This window comes from Pygocentrus nattereri, chromosome 13 (genome assembly GCF_015220715.1).
Source record: "Pygocentrus nattereri isolate fPygNat1 chromosome 13, fPygNat1.pri, whole genome shotgun sequence".
Classification (NCBI taxonomy): Eukaryota; Metazoa; Chordata; class Actinopteri; order Characiformes; family Serrasalmidae; genus Pygocentrus; species Pygocentrus nattereri.
Window position 1 is genome coordinate 36,012,906 of NC_051223.1, and position 17,210 is coordinate 36,030,115.

A 17,210-nucleotide genomic window follows, 5' to 3' on the forward strand; every position below is an offset into this window, starting at 1 on the left:
ATCATTTTCTCTCAGGTCAGGACAGACTGCTATTTCTCCCAGATCAGCAGTGCAGCATAATTACAATCAATAGTAAAACAATTAATCTTGCACTGGAGGGAAAGTCTGGGTAATTGCATTATGACAAACTGCAACCGCTCACACCAGTCTGTCCATCACTGAGGCAGACTTAGCTGTAGAAGGATGGTCAGTAAGACAGAAGGCAGTAAATAGAGCCACCAAAATATGTGCGACCCTATTTGCTATAGGCACACTATATGGCCAAAAGTATATGGACACTTGACCAACAGACCTATATGAGCTCGTGGGACATCAATTGCAAATAAATGCTTTCTTCAGTGTTGTGAAGGAAGTTGGGTCCACTCTTCTTTGCAGAGTTGCTCTAATTCACATTGGAAGACTTTTTTTTTCAAGTCAATACTTTGACTAGGCCGCTCTAAAACCTTCACTTTATTTTTTCTGTGCCATTCAGAGGTGGACCTGCTCTTGTGCTCCGGGTCATTGTCATGACTGAACATCTTCCTGCAGGATTTTCTGGTACAGAGCAAAATTATTGGCTCCATCAACAATGGTATACTACCACCACCATGTTTCACTGTAAGTATGTTGTTCATCTTATGGAGTGCTTTGTTAGCTTTATGCCAGATGTAACAGGACCCGTCTTCCAAAACGTTCCACTTTCCATTCAACAGTCCACAGAATATTATCCCAAAAGGTTTTATGATTAGCAGCAGTCTTCCCCTTTTAACTCACTACTTTATATAGCCTGGTCTCTTTCGAATGGCAGAGGTTTTCTGAGGTCTTCAGTTCATAAATATCTGTAAGGTTTCCTTTTTGGCCTTCCTGGATGAGCTCTGGGAGGAATTTTGGTTGGCTGGGATCATCTTGGGAACATTCACCAATCTTTCTCCTTTTCATTATTTGTCTGGGCTACTTCTTGACATCCTGCCATGTTTGAAATGAAGACATTTTTACGAAACCATAGAGCTTTCCAGCTAATGCCACTGAAGCCAATGTTATTACCCAGTGGCCTTATTACAGAAACCTCCCATCTTAAGTCCTGAGATGAGACCTAACACGTTCATGACGACATGTTCAGTCCGAAACTTATAAAACACTCATTTCGTTTTGCAAGTTTGAGGTTAAGTAGTCTGCTTTTACCAGCCTGCGCCACTTCTTCTAATAGACAGAAAGACTTTCAGCTCCAGATCCTGACATAACAGGCTAGATCAAATATTACTTAACCCTCTACTGCACGTGTTGTCACATGGCAACAATTACTTTATCTTTATTTTACTAAAAGCAGTAATATAAAAGCTATGTTTTCTTATTCAATTGTGGAAAAAGGGACTTTTACTTTGAAAGGACAAACACTTTGTGACATCATATGACCAGGAATTTTTATTATGATGTTGTTATTATCACACATTATATTATAGTAAGTACAGTATATTATATAAGTATGAGTTGGATTTGTTTGTTCTTGTTTTCAATGAAAGGGTTAAAAGGATGTTTTTTTAGAGAAAAATGTAATTTTATGAGGCTTTTTTTTTCTTTTTTTTTTTAGATTTTATGGTGCTATGGTACGATTTCGAGTACCATAGCACTTAGATTTTCCAAGTAACTCACAAAATTTTTAGAACATGGATTTCTGATAGAAAATGTATTGAAATTTCTTACAGCGATGGTGGTAAATAATGAGATGAAGACAAGTGCTTAACCTTTTCAACCCCTTGGGATCACCGGTGGCTCCAAAACGCACTTGGTCATGTTCTTCATAACGTTCATATTCCATAAGCTCCATTCAGAAGCTGGGCGTCGTGTGAGGCTGTAGCTCTTCTCTCCAGTCTAATAGACGGTGATGTCATTTTAAACCCTTATAATAAAAGAAGCTGAACTTTGTTTTTCTACTGAAAGTCGACCCGTTTTTCTCCAAATCTGGGCTCTAAACTATAAACAGACGGTGTCTCTTCAGTGATCTGCTCTGGAAACATCACTTTTAGAAAATAACACAAAGAGTGTCTGAGATTTTTTGGCTTTCAGCAGTAAATTGGAAGCATGTAGGGATACGTTTATGATCATAAAACACGTTTTAGGCACATTTAAGGGGAGCTTTTACAATAAACAAACAAATAAATAAAATAAAAATCTACATTTATTTCATGCAGTTACTGAATAACGTGCCTTATGATTTGGTCATGTAAATGCAGATGGAGAAACCAAAATATAGCCTGGTCAATAAGTTAACTGGCTCAGTAGGAACAGTAGGAACATCAGTAAGTGAACAGTGGAGTGGCTCTGTTGGGCACACAAACAGCTATATGTCCAGCTCCTGCCTGGACAGGTGGAGAGAGAAACGGTAATAAAAACAGCAAACACTGTTTATCACTCGCGACTGTACCACTGCTGCTGTAACTGTCCCTCCAAACATTTTAGTAATGCTGAGCTAAACCACTGGCCTCTGAGCCGTAGCAGCACCAGTACATTCTCAGCACTGCTGTAACACTGACGTGGTGGTGGTGGTGTGTTAGTGTGTGTTGCGCTGGTCTGAGTGGATCAGACACAGCAGTGCTGCTGGAGTTTTAAACACTGTGTCCACTCACTGTCCACTCTATTAGACACTCCTACCTTGTCAGTCCACCTTGTAGATGTAAAGTCAGAGACGACAGCTCATCTGCTGCTGCACAGTTTGTGTTGGTCGTCCTCTAGTCCTTCATCAGTGGTCACAGGACGCTGCCCACAGGACGCTGCTGGCTGGATATTTTTGGTTGGTGGACTGCTCTCAGTCCAGCAGTGACACAGAGGAGTCTAAAAACTCCAGCAGCACTGCTGTGTCTGATCCACTCAGACCAGCGCAACACACACACACATCACCACCACGTCAGTGTTACTGCAGTGCTGAGAATGATCCACCACAATACGTCACTTATTACACTTCTGAAGCGTAAAAAGGCTGTTATAGCAGGCTGCACTCACTTGACTCCAGCAGAGAAGCTGACTGCAGGGAAGAAGAGGCTGTCAGAGTTGAAGTTTTCAAACATGCCCTGGACAGGTTGACCATTAATGCGGAAGGAGATGCTTGGGGCACTGAGGTCCAGACAGCAGCTGACCACGTCATCCGCGCACAACAGGTGCTGATTTGGGGAGTTGACCATCCGTTCAATACAGCCTGACCATTGACAAACACACAGACAAACACAGGCATAATTATACAGTAAACTTGTGGGGCAGTCGTGGGCTGGAGGTTAGGGATCTGGCCCTGTGACCGGAAGGTTGCCAGTTCAATCCCCAGAGCCGACAGTCCATGACTGAGCTGTCCTTGAGCAAGACACCTAACCCCCACTTGTTCCCCGGGTGCTGTGGATAGGGCTGCTCACCGCTCTGGGCAAGTGTGCTCGCTGCCCCCTAGTGTGTGTGTGTGTATTCACTAGTGTGTATGTGGTGTTTCACTTCACGGATGGGTTAAATGCAGAGGTGGAATTTCTCAGTTTGTGGGATTAAAAAAGTATCATTTAACTTGAAACTTTTCCTTTGAAGCATAAATTATTTACTCATCATAACTTAAGTTTTTAAGCATAATTAAACCGTGAAAACCGTGAAGAGTCATTCAGAGCGATTTGGTGTGAAATGCTCTGCTCTAGAGAAACGCACTGATTCAGAACCGTTCACAGTGGCGGTGATAGGAACCAGACGTCTGAAATGCTTGATGTTTCTAAAAGCAAACCTATTACACTAAAATCACTATAAATACGCTGCCCGACGCTTCAGAAAATACTTTACCACATGTCTGAAATGAATCCTTGGTTTAAACCATAATTTAAAAACCCATTTATGGTGGAGGCGTACTTGCAGAGCGCAGTAAAGGAAGTAATCGCAAAAAAAAAAAAATCTATTTTATCATCAAAGTTCCACATAAAACTCAGAATAAATCCGTAAGTCGTGTCTTAACTAGTAACAACTGACTAATGCGTACGTCACTTTAATGTGATGAAAACATGTTCAGAACCATCAGTAAACTTGCTGCCATGGAAACAAGAGCAGCTGCTCTGACTCTTTCAGTGGAAAAACATCCAGCATGGTAGAGAACGATGTGTACAGATTAAACTGATTAAAGCTAATTATCTACAGTCACTGTCTGTTTATTCTTTAATATTTCCCTTGACCTCTCATTTTCCAGAGTATATCTTGGTTTTTCCATCTGCATTTACATGACCAAATCATAAGGCAATACTATTCAGTAACTGTATGAAATAAATGTAAATCTTATTTAATTTAGGGTTTTTTTTGTATCATTTATGTGCTTCATGCCTACAATTTACTGCTGAAAGCCAAAAATCTCAGACGCTCTTTGTGTTGTTCTCTAAAAGTGATGTTTCCAGAGCAGATCACTGAAGAGACGCCGTCTGTTTAATTTAGAGCCCAGATTTGGGGAAAAACGGGTCGACTTTCAGTAGAAAAACAAAGTTCAGCTTCTTTTATTATAAGGGTTTAAAATGACATCACCGTCTATTAGACTGGAGAGAAGAGCTACAGCCTCACACGACGCCCAGCTTCTGAATGGAGCTTATGGAATATGAACGTTATGAAGAACATGACCAAGTGCGGTTTGGAACCACCGGTGGTCTCGGGTTGAAGAGGTTAAACAACCAGATACGCAGCTTTTTAAACGACTTTTACCAGCTAACTGACAACAGCAGATCAGTTTAGCTGTCTGTGCAGCTGCTGAGTCTCTGAGCTGGAGTTGCGGGTGTTCAGCTTCATGTTCCATGTTTAAACCAGGGCGATGATTAGAGCTGTAAAATCACAGCATGTAGCTTTTAGAGTTTTAGATCATTTAAACAAAGAGGCATGTTTTTGGTGTTCTTTGTGCTTTCAGGGGGTTTCTGATGGTTTCCCCAACACTTACACCTGATGAGGGGGGTGTAAATATTTAGTAACTACTAAGCCGAGCATTAAAGCTGGTTTATGGTGCGACCTGATTTAGTAAAGCATAAACCTGAACTTAGTAAAGACTGAAGTTACAACTAGCCTACATTTGAACTTGAGTCTGTAAGTTTCTCTACAATGAATCGTTTCATATCAAACCACACTGAATGACTGTTTAGGTAGAAATTTTGAGACACTGCTGGACTCCCCTTTCTATCCTTTGAAGTGGCAGGAATAATTTTATATTAAACGTTTCTCACTAACAGCTCACTAAAAGAATGAAAGTGAATATTATATTATATTATATGTTCAATCCATGCTACGTTTGTCTAAGTAGAGGAGAGAAAACTTCATCTTGTATTAAATTAAATGTTATTTTTTATGTATTGCTTTGCTGAAAAAAAAAAATCATGTACATTTTTCCAATGTGTTTGTCAGATGTGAAGATTTTGAACATGTAAATTGACTGTAAACAATCGATGTCCAAAAAAAAAAAATAATGTAGCTCCAAAACAGTAACTTTACAAAAAAGGGCCAAAACGTTTCTAACTTTCATTGTAAGTTAATGTAAAAAAATATATATTCCAAGCAGATTTGGAGCATTTCTTGTTCCATTCCTAATAAAACATGATTTATAATTCAAAAATGTAAAGAGCTGTGGTAATTAATTATGTAATTATATCTAAATAGTGTAGCAAAATGCCAGTAATAACCAGGCTTTAGAATAAGGCTGAGCCTGAAGGACACAGCAGCACAAAGCAGTGAGTAATATTTCATTTATAATAACTAAAGAAGCTTGTGTTCGATGTTAGGACTTACCTGACCACAGGTGCAGCCCGTCAAAGCCGTACGAGTAAAGGTCATCCCCAACCCCGTTGCCTCCCCAGCCCTCACCACCGCCTGGGTAAGGCGAGTATCCGGGTGTGGAGGCCCAGCCCACCCTCAAGTGCGTCGCCTCCGCCGTCACAAACGTCTCCACATGGTCCACAATCAGCTCGTAATACCACTTCTTGTACTGGGCGGATCCTTCGCTCACTCCTAGGAAGATGTTTGGCCTCATGCTGCCGGACAAAGACAAAAGAGGAACGGAAGTTATACAGTATTCAGACGTTTGGGTGCCCCCAGTCACATGGCACGTTTTGTTGATTTTCTAAGTGAAAATAAGTGAAGATCCTCCACACGTCTGCACGTTTCATTGCACAATGACTGTATTTTTGCTGAATTTAACACATGGAGGAAAAAAATTTAAATGTTATTTTTTTGCAAAAGTAAATTTTATAATTCATCTTTCTAACTTCTTTTGTTTTGTTTCTGTTATTTGTGTTTTTTATTGTTTTTTCCATTGTTAAATACATCTTTCTCTTTTGCGTGTGACTCAATAAACACGATCGCTGGCCTCTATCTGAAACTCTTCTTGTAGCTCCACCTTGCTGGTGTAGTTAGAGACGCAAAGTTTGTGTTAGGGTCATCCTACAGAAACGTCCGTGTTTGTGTCCCCAACGTTTACAAATATATTACACTTTATTTGAACGATTGCACCTTCATCAGTCGTCAATTTGGCAATATTGGTTTTCAAATCAATGATCTAGATTTCCAAGCACCACAAAAGAGCTTGTCCCCACAGTCATGTGCGAAGGGTAAAGACTCATTTTAACTACAATAATCTATACATGGCTATGGAATATATGCATTTAATGACAAAGGAAACAAATAAATATTATAAAATATACAATGAAAGCTGTGGTCCCCAGGAATCGTGTCATTGGTGTTACTGCATAACAAAAAATCTCTTATTTTGAAATAAAAGTCACACTGATGACATCACTGGACTTATCTGTTTTCTGAGCATCTGTGAAGAAAAGCTCATGGTGAGTCCACGGAGTCTTTCTCCGTGATTCTCATTCAGCTCATGATTTCATATGAAGCTTTTAGTCGACGTCACCGGGGTGACCGACTGTATTCTGAACTAATTGTGAAAAAACAGAATACAAATGGATTAAATGACGTATTTTAGTGGATATTTAACATGATGATTGATGCTCCGCAGCAGCTTTTTTGTAAAATGCTTTTTTCATTAAAAATGTCTCTGGTGTTCCCTTTATTATGTGTAACACCAATGAGGATTAGTAACACCAGTGACAGAGGGAAAAGTGGACGTTTCTGTAGAATGACCCATTATCCATTCTTCATATGTGGCCAGTTTCTGACCACATAGCTGCTCTTGGCTGGATATTTTGAGGTGGGTGTCCACTCTCAACCTAGCAGTGATATTGACGTGTTAAACTGCGCTTTATACACTCATTCCAGCACCACACACACTACCACGCCAGGGTCCCTGCTGTGCTGAGAATTATCCAGCTGAATATTGGAGCTACAACGGAGGTGCAACCCATAACGTGGCCAGTGAGGAAAGCAGAAGGGAGGTCATGCGCTTCTTATTGTGGTGTTAGAGTGACAGCCTCTACCTTTGGTCACAGTACATACGTCACTCATTTTGTAGGTCTGTTGCTCTGTGTGATGTGAGAGATACGCAATGTCTTGCTTTTCATCTTGGCTCTACTGGCATCTCAGAAGCGGCGCAGCACTTTGATGTTTTTTCTGCTTTCCACTGTAACGCTGGGTTGTCAAACCAGACATTCGCGGATATAAAATAAGATGGGAAGATTTTTAAAAGAATGGTTAACCAAAGAATCAGGGTTTACCCCAGACCAAGTCAATGACCAGAGCAGCAAAACACGATACGTGGGATAAGGCAGAAATCGAAGGACATAAACAAGAGCGGGTCGAATCCAAAGAGCCAGTAAACAGGTAAACAGAGCCAAATGAGTAAACCTGAAAAGTGAGAACTAGAAACAAAACAATGTTATAACAGTATAACAGCAAAACAAAAGACTCACTCACACTGGCGCTCATCACTCATGTCACGCAGAGGTAAGACAGGCCTTAGTTCCACATTGGTTAGACTTTGCTTATATATTGGCCAATCAACTGAGCGCAGCAAAGTTAGAAACTACTCTAAAATACTCATTTGAAGCACAATCCGGGAAAAAAAACAGACAAGCCTTCACTGGACCCAACGACGACGTTTTAGGCCACTGTTAATAATAATAAAAATAGTCGATTTTGAGAATAAAGTCATATTTCAAGAAAAAATGTCTATTTAGGAAAAAAAAATCGTAATATTTTGAGGAAACAAAGTAATAGAATTATCACATTAAAGTGGCATTAATACCAGGAACGGTCACAATATCGTGGCCAAAGGCTTTGTAAAGAGAAGGCAGCACCTCCTGAAGCCATGCAGTTTGACAGACAGTGAGAACGATCAATCTACAGAGACAGGAGTGACTGGAACTCTGGTGCGCCAGTGCAGCAACCGAGACCCCAACACATTATGGCAGCCCCTCTACAGTTAGCCCACTTTTATCTTTCAAATATTACGCCTTTATTCTTGAAATATTACAACTTTTTTCTTGAAGTCCACTGTTTTTATTCTTATTAACAGTGGCCCTAAAACGTCATTGCAGGATCCTGCAGCTGGCTGAAGTGACCGTGTATATTGGGAGTGAACTGTGTGCACCTGCTGACGTGGTTGACCAGACGGGTCTGCAGTAACAGGTCTCGGCCAGGCAGCAGGTTATCACAGATCAGGTGCTGGTTGGAGCGCACGGCCACACCGTGACACACACACAGAGAACACAGCACGTCCAGGACCTGAGAAGAACACATGGGTTACAGCAGGTCAGTTCATTCGGAAGCCCTACCTTACAGGCACACTGCATAAGTTTCTGGAAGCTCTGGAAGAGTGTTCTACACAATCAGGAATGCAAGCTCAGTAGGTGTTTTTTATCTAGATTAAAAAAAAAAAAAACTGTACGCCAAATTTTGGGCACTCCTGCCTGTATTACATACTAAACACAAACTCTGCAGCAAATTACGTTAACAAAAATGACACTTTTCAATCATTTAACATTTAGACACCCTACTAATTCAGCACTTAACAACACTCCTATCGGCAGTATATATATATATATATATATATATATATATATATATATATATATATATGCTTCATGTAGCCAGCTGTGAGTGACTGTGGACAAAGAGTTGCATTTTTACAGCACTTACAGAAGTAAGTGGTCACAGGACGCTGCCCACAGGACGCTGTTGGCCAGATATTTTTGGATGGTGGACTATTCTCAGTCCAGCAGCGACACTGAGGTGTTTAAAAACTCCAGCCACATTGCTTTGTCTGATCCACTCAGACCAGCGCAACACACACTAACACACCACCACCACCACATCAGTGTCACTGCAGTGCTGAGAATGACCCACCACCCAAATAGTACCTGCTCTGTGAGGGTCCATGGGGGTCCTGACCGCTGAAGAACAGGGTAACAGAGTATCAATGAAACAGATGGACTACAGTCTGTAACTGTAAAGTGCTGCTATACAGTAAGTGGAGCTGATAAGATGGACAATGACATAGGAAGAAGGAGGTGGTCAGAATGTTGTGTCTGATCAGTGTCTATATATATGCAAAGTATTTAAGTGGCAAAAATACAGTGACAAAGTTTTTTTTTTGGTTTAGTAAACCAACCTAATGTAAAAGTCTTGGGAAGAACTCTTCAATTTTTATGGAACGTTTGCACTATGTAAAGATTCTTTAAACCTCAGTATGTGAAGGTTCTTGGCATCGCTTTGTCAAAATATGGTTCTTTAGGGTACCAAAAGTAGTTCTTCCATGGTTTGGCACAAAAAACCTCTTTGCAGGGCCCCATAGCAGCAAGCACTGATGAAACAATTTCGTTGACAGACAGCGTGACCGGCCGTCACTCGAACTGGGTACGACTTAAAACAAGATTACAGCTGCTGCACAAACACCAGCCGCTTCAAGAAAATGTGATTACGCCTCGCTCTCACACGCTCACTGATCTGTTTGGTCACTTTGACATGTCTTCTCCTGGCACACGGCGAAAGACCAAAAACGCAGCCATGCCTGACCTTATGGTTGCGTCCGTGTTTGTCCAGAAGAGAGATGATGGATTTTATATGTCCCTCTTTGATGATGTTTAGAGCTTCGGGGCTCTCCACCAGAACACAGTGCAGCACCTCCAGAATCCCTGCGGAGCACACAGAACACAACAAATACTGTGATATTGCTTTATGTATAGATACACCTACGTGCTGTTTTATATGACTCAACTCTACTTGGTCTCCTATTGGACAGCGCAGAATAGCGTAGCAGATCGGATGAATTCTCCTGGTCATATTACACATTTTGTTACATTTCTAAGTGAAAACGAACTTAAATATTACTTTTTTTTTTCAAAATTTATTACACAATTTTATTTTTTTTTTACATATTTGAAAAAAATAAAGCACATAACATAATATCTGCCCAATCTTTTGGGTAGACCACACTTTACGATTTATTTTCTCCCCCAATAAGTTAAATTCATCAAAGTCAACGAAAAATAAAGCATATGCCTTGACTGGATGCCATGAAATGTCTCTATTCTCAATTTCTTAAATCTCACTTACAGCTTATTGAAAAGTCAAACTATTCTAAAAAGTTGCAGATTCCAACCTTTCAGTCTACACCACATATATACATATACACATGTAAATATAATATATTCTTAAGAAATAAATCAACCATGGAGTTATGAGTTTCCCTTATGATCATGGTGACTAGTTGCTAAAAAAGATGTTCTATCCAGAGTCAGCTGATCTGCCCATGGAAAGCCCTGAATCTGGGCTCAGCAGACAGAAAAGCTGGCTGTGAATCCCAACTAACAAGATCCTGTTACCGTCACTGGACCCTGGAAAGACAAAGCGCTCCAGGGTGGACTGTCTGAGTAACCAGCATGTGTAAGTCAGCCAGAGTAAGAGTGCCTACAGACTACTAGCACTGCACTGTATGAAACTCTCAAAGCAATCTGTGTTATGGAGCGGAACACTTATTCTGTGCCTTCATCCTCTTCGTCTGCCCCACAACACATACACAGCACGAGCTTCACTCACAAACCACAAAGCTCTGCCACAAAGTTACTACATTAGTTTCAACGCTAAATTTTGCTCCACTATGAAAATCTATCATTTTTTATTTATTTATTTTTTTGTTTTGTTTAAATTTAGCTGGACATTGAATCTATACGACTCCATACAGTCTGAATCGGCACACAGGTTTATACAGATGTAATTAGCACACAGCTCTAATTAGCTCTAATCGGCACACACCTCTATATAGCTCTAATCGGCACATAGCTTTAATTAGCACACAGCTCTATACAGATGTAATTAGCACACAGCTCTATACAGATGTAATTAGCACACAGCTCTATACAGATGTAATTAGCACACAGCTCTATACAGCTGTAATTAGCACACAGCTCTATACAGATGTAATTAGCACACAGCTCTATACAGCTGTAATTAGCACACAGCTCTATACAGATGTAACTAGCACACAGCTCTATACAGATGTAATTAGCACACACCTCTAATTAGCACACAGCTCTATATAGCTCTAATCAGCACAGCTCTAATTAGCACACAGCTCTATCCAGATGTAATTAGCACGCAGCTCTATATAGCTCTAATCTGTAAACAGCTCTATATAGCTCTCATCAGCACACAGCTCTATCCAGATGTAATTAGCACACAGCTCTATATAGCTCTAATCTGTAAACAGCTCTATATAGCTCTCATCAGCACACAGCTCTATACAGATGTAATGAGCACACAGCTCTATATAGCTCTAATCTGTAAACAGCTCTATATAGCTCTCATCAGCACACAGCTCTATACAGATGTAATGAGCACACAGCTCTATACAGCTCTAATCGGTACATAGCTCTATACAGCACTAAACAGCACACAGCTCGATACAGCTCTAAAGACTGTCACTATTCAGCTCTATATAGCTCTCATCAGCACAAAGCTCTATACAGTTCCAATCAGCATACAGCTCTAATCTGCACACAGCTCCATAGAGCTCTTATCAGCACACAGCTCCATAGAGCTCTTATCAGCACACAGCTCCATAGAGCTCTAATCTGCACACAGCTCCATAGAGCTCTAATCAGCACACAACTCCATAGAGCTCTAATCAGCACACAACTCCATAGAGCTCTAATCAGCACACAACTCCATGGAGCTCTAATCAGCACACAACTCCATAGAGCTCTAATCTGCACACAGCTCCATAGAGCTCTAATCAGCACACAACTCCATAGAGCTCTAATCTGCACACAGCTCCATAGAGCTCTAATCAGCACACAACTCCATAGAGCTCTAATCTGCACACAGCTCCATAGAGCTCTAATCCGCACACAGCTCCATAGAGCTCTAATCAGCACACAACTCCACAGAGCTCTAATCCGCACACAGCTCCATAGAGCTCTAATCAGCACACAGCTCCATAGAGCTCTAATCAGCACACAACTCCATAGAGCTCTAATCAGCACACAGCTCCATAGAGCTCTAATCAGCACACAACTCCATAGAGCTCTAATCCGCACACAGCTCCATAGAGCTCTAATCAGCACACAGCTCCATAGAGCTCTAATCAGCACACAACTCCATAGAGCTCTAATCAGCACACAACTCCATAGAGCTCTAATCAGCACACAACTCCATAGAGCTCTAATCAGCACACAACTCCATAGAGCTCTAATCAGCACACAACTCCATAGAGCTCTAATCAGCACACAACTCCATAGAGCTCTAATCAGCACACAGCTCCATAGAGCTCTAATCAGCACACAACTCCATAGAGCTCTAATCAGCACACAGCTCCATAGAGCTCTAATCAGCACACAACTCCATAGAGCTCTAATCTGCACACAGCTCCATAGAGCTCTAATCAGCACACAACTCCATAGAGCTCTAATCCGCACACAGCTCCATAGAGCTCTAATCCGCACACAACTCCATAGAGCTCTAATCCGCACACAGCTCCATAGAGCTCTAATCCGCACACAGCTCCATAGAGCTCTAATCAGCACACAGCTCCATAGAGCTCTAATCAGCACACAACTCCATAGAGCTCTAATCAGCACACAACTCCATAGAGCTCTAATCAGCACACAACTCCATAGAGCTCTAATCTGCACACAGCTCCATAGAGCTCTAATCAGCACACAACTCCATAGAGCTCTAATCAGCACACAGCTCCATAGAGCTCTAATCAGCACACAGCTCCATAGAGCTCTAATCAGCACACAGCTCCACAGAGCTCTAATCCGCACACAGCTCCATAGAGCTCTAATCAGCACACAGCTCCATAGAGCTCTAATCAGCACACAGCTCCATAGAGCTCTAATCAGCACACAGCTCCATAGAGCTCTAATCCGCACACAGCTCCATAGAGCTCTAATCAGCACACAACTCCATAGAGCTCTAATCAGCACACAACTCCATAGAGCTCTAATCAGCACACAGCTCCATAGAGCTCTAATCCGCACACAGCTCCATAGAGCTCTAATCAGCACACAGCTCCATAGAGCTCTAATCAGCACACAGCTCCATAGAGCTCTAATCCGCACACAGCTCCATAGAGCTCTAATCCGCACACAGCTCCATAGAGCTCTAATCAGCACACAGCTCCATAGAGCTCTAATCAGCACACAGCTCCATAGAGCTCTAATCAGCACACAACTCCATAGAGCTCTAATCAGCACACAGCTCCATAGAGCTCTAATCAGCACACAACTCCATAGAGCTCTTATCAGCACACAGCTCCATAGAGCTCTAATCCGCACACAGCTCCATAGAGCTCTTATCAGCACACAGCTCCATAGCTCTAATTAGTTCTATTAGCACAAAGCTTCATATAACTAATCAGCACTTGTGATCCAACTCATTACAATTAGTTTAATAATTGAATTAATTTTGTGCTACAAACACAGATCATCTGCACCATATGTGAATGTGGAAGGAATGAAAAATTCAGTGACTGGCTGGAGATTCCCTGAGGATTCAACTGAAAGTGTCTGCTCTTCAGCTCTAATCAACAAACTGTTCCACTCACAGTACACAGCACTGTACATTCAACACACACGAGCGCATTCAACAATACTAGAGCACTTATCATTTACACACATTTTATTATCATTCTGTATCTTCTTAATGTTTCATTTAAGACACCTCATCCTGTAAAGACTAAGCTCTGCAGTAAAAATTAAGATTTAAGATTAAGTGACCCTTATTAGTCCCACAATGGGGAAATTCCACTTCCGCATTTAACCCATCCGTGAAGTGAAACACCACACACACACTAGGGGGCAGTGAGCACACTTGCCCGGAGCGGTGGGCAGCTCAATCCGCAGCGCCCGGAGAGCAGCTGGGGGTTAGGTGTCTTGCTCAAGGACACCTCAGTCATGTGCTGTCGGCTCTGGGGATCGAACCGGCGACCTTCTGGTCACGAGGTTGGTTTCCTAACCTCCAGCCCACGACTGCCCCCAAAATAAATTTGTAAGTAAACAAATAAATAAACAATAATCCAATAAATAATTTTACTCCACAAAAACTGTAACTCTTTTTAATGTCTGTGGAGATTTTAAAGTATAATTAATTAGTTAAGACGTAAACAAAGTCATTCGGAGTGGTTTGATGTGGTTTGGTGTGCTAGAAAAAGTGGCTGAGTCATAACTGTTCACAGTGGAGGTGATGGAAACCAGATGTCTGAAGAGTTTAATGCCTCTAAAAACTCCCTCACAGAAACGTATTACATTAAATTGATATCCTATCTACCCAGAGAGAGCGAGGCCAATTGTGCTCTTTTGGACTTCTGGGTATGGATGGCTGTAGTATGACCAAGTATCGAACTCGAGATCTCCTGATGACAGGGCGACTCGGGAGCACCTAGTTATGACCTAAATGTCTTTTACAATACATATACATATATAATGGGCGGGCCCATGTGGGGTGTCGAAAGGCAGAGGAGCTCCCTTCAGGGTCTTGAAAACCACTTCAGAACCCACAGGCACATCTCCACCAAGTTAGTGGAACCTTTTAAGGAGCTAAAGCATTTAAGGGCCTTTTTCGGGATTTAAAGAGTTCCAAAACCTTCTTCACAACTAACCGTTTGAAGAATGAAAGACTGCCCAAAACTTGTGCATAAATCCAGACTTCTGGAAGCTTTTGAGGAACTAGAGTGTCCTGAAACTTTGTGCATAATTAAAGAGTTCCAGCATATTCTGACAAACTAAAAAGTTCTGGAACCTTTTTGGAACCAATTATTTTTTTTAAGAACTAATGACTAATAGTGACAAAAGACTTCTAGAAACCTTTGAAAACCTAAACAGTTAGAGAAACCTTTGGAGGAACCAATGACTTCTGTAACCTTTTATGGAACTAAAGAGTTCGGAAACCCTTAGAGGAAAGAGTTTGTGTAAAAATAAGGACTTCATGAACCTGCTGCTCCCATTGGGTTCAAGTGGATTCAGGTGTCGCTTGCCAAACACATGTCATATTTCCAGGCTTTTCAGTTATTCAAAAAGGTTTCGGGAAGCTTTGGTTACAAAAAAGGTTTCATTTCTGAGTAGGTTCCTGTACCTTTTGAGAAAAATATAAGACAAATAAACTTTATGTCTAACTAAGGACACCTAAAATCTACTTAGGAGCCATTTTTGTGTAACTAAGGAGTTTTAAAACCTTTTTTTGTGTAACTAAAGAGTTTTGGGATGTTACACATTTTGGCAAATGACATCTAAACCTAACCGAACCCGGCAAGAGCAGTCGATTCCCGCTGGGTTTGGAAAAGTACACTACAGTGCCAAAAGTATTCGCTCGTCTGGCTTCACACCCTTATGAACTTGACATCCCATTCTTAGTCCATAGGGTTTAATAGGATGTCGGCCCACCCTTTGCAGCTATAACAGCTTCAGCTCTTCTGGGAAGGCTTTCCACAAGGGTTAGGAGTGTTTATGGGAATTTTTGGCCGTTCTTCCAGAAGCACATTTGTGAGGTCAGACACTGATGTTGGACGAGAAGGCCTGGCTCACAGTCTCCGCTCTAATTCATTGCAAAGTTGCTCTATGGGGTTGAGGTCAGGATTCTGTGCAGGCCAGTCAAGTTCTTCCACACCAAACTGGCTCATCCGTGTCTTTATGGACCTGCTTTGTGCACTGGTGTGCAGTCATGTTGGAACAGGAAGGGACCGTCCCCAAACTGTTCCCACAAAGTTGAGAGCATGAAATTGTCCAAAATCTCTTGGTGCTGAAGCTTTAAGAGTTCCTTTCACTGGAACTAAGAGGCCGAGCCCAACTCCTGAAAAACGACCCCACACCATGATCCCCCCTCCACCAAACTTTACACTCAGCACAATGCAGTCAGACAAGTACCGTCTCCTGGCAACCGCCAAACCCAGACTCGTCCATCGGATTGCCAGACGGAGAAGCGTGATTGGTCACTCCAGGAACACGTCTCCGCTGCTCTAGAGTCCAGTGGCGGCGCTTTACACCACTGCATTCCATGCTTTGCATTGAGCTTGGTGATGGAAGGCTTGGATGCAGCTGCTTGGCCATGGTAACCCACTCCATGAAGCTCTCTACGCTGTTCTTAAGCTAATCTAAAGGCCTCAGCATCCACTGACCCTGCTCTGTCATTTTACGTGGCTGACCACTTCGTGGCTGAGTTGCTGTCGTTCCCAATCACTTCCACTTTGTTATAATCCCACTGACAGTTGACTGTGGAATATTTAGTAGTGAGGAAATTTCACGACTGGACTTGCTGCACAGGTGGCGTCCGATCACGGTACCACGCTGGAATTCACTGAACTCCTGAGAGTGACCCATTCTTTCACTAATGTCTGTAGAAGCAGTCTGCAGGCCTAGGGGCTCGGCTTTATACACCTGTGGCCATGGAAGTGATTGGAACACCTTAATTCAATGATTTGGATGGGTGAGCGAATACTTTTGGCACCATAGTGCATCTGCAAATCATTCAAGCACCAGCTGACACACACTTACACAGATGTGCACAAACAAACGTGCACAGGCGCACACACACGCAGGTGTACACCACACATGCTCCCAGTGTTCAGTATATTGTGTAGTATCAACTGCTCAGCGATACCTAAATGATGTTTCATGTCTAAAGATGCTGTGAAAAATGATCCTGAACCTTCATTTCACTTTATTCAAAGCTTCACCGAGAGGATTGCACATATGAGCGCAGCACGAGATCCGCCTTGATGCCACTGCAATATGTGCCTGAATTGAATGTTCAATTACGTAAGACTGCAGCTCATCATGCAAACTGCTCACAGCCCTGCTCGC

The 17,210-nt window shown here is 41.9% G+C and overlaps 1 protein-coding gene across 30 annotated transcripts in view; it reads right to left on the reverse strand.

The window, feature by feature from the left end:
- ryr2a (ryanodine receptor 2a (cardiac)) overlaps positions 1-17,210 on the reverse strand; it is a 352,340-nt gene that overhangs the window by 161,919 nt on the left and 173,211 nt on the right. For all 30 annotated transcript variants that reach the window (XM_037544154.1, XM_037544155.1, XM_037544139.1 and 27 more), the window contains 4 exons: positions 9,928-10,046; positions 8,504-8,637; positions 5,746-5,987; positions 2,977-3,169 (listed from right to left, as the gene is read on the reverse strand). In XM_037544154.1, coding sequence (XP_037400051.1) covers positions 2,977-3,169; positions 5,746-5,987; positions 8,504-8,637; positions 9,928-10,046 — 688 coding nt within the window. The remainder of the gene's footprint in view (positions 1-2,976; positions 3,170-5,745; positions 5,988-8,503; positions 8,638-9,927; positions 10,047-17,210) is intronic.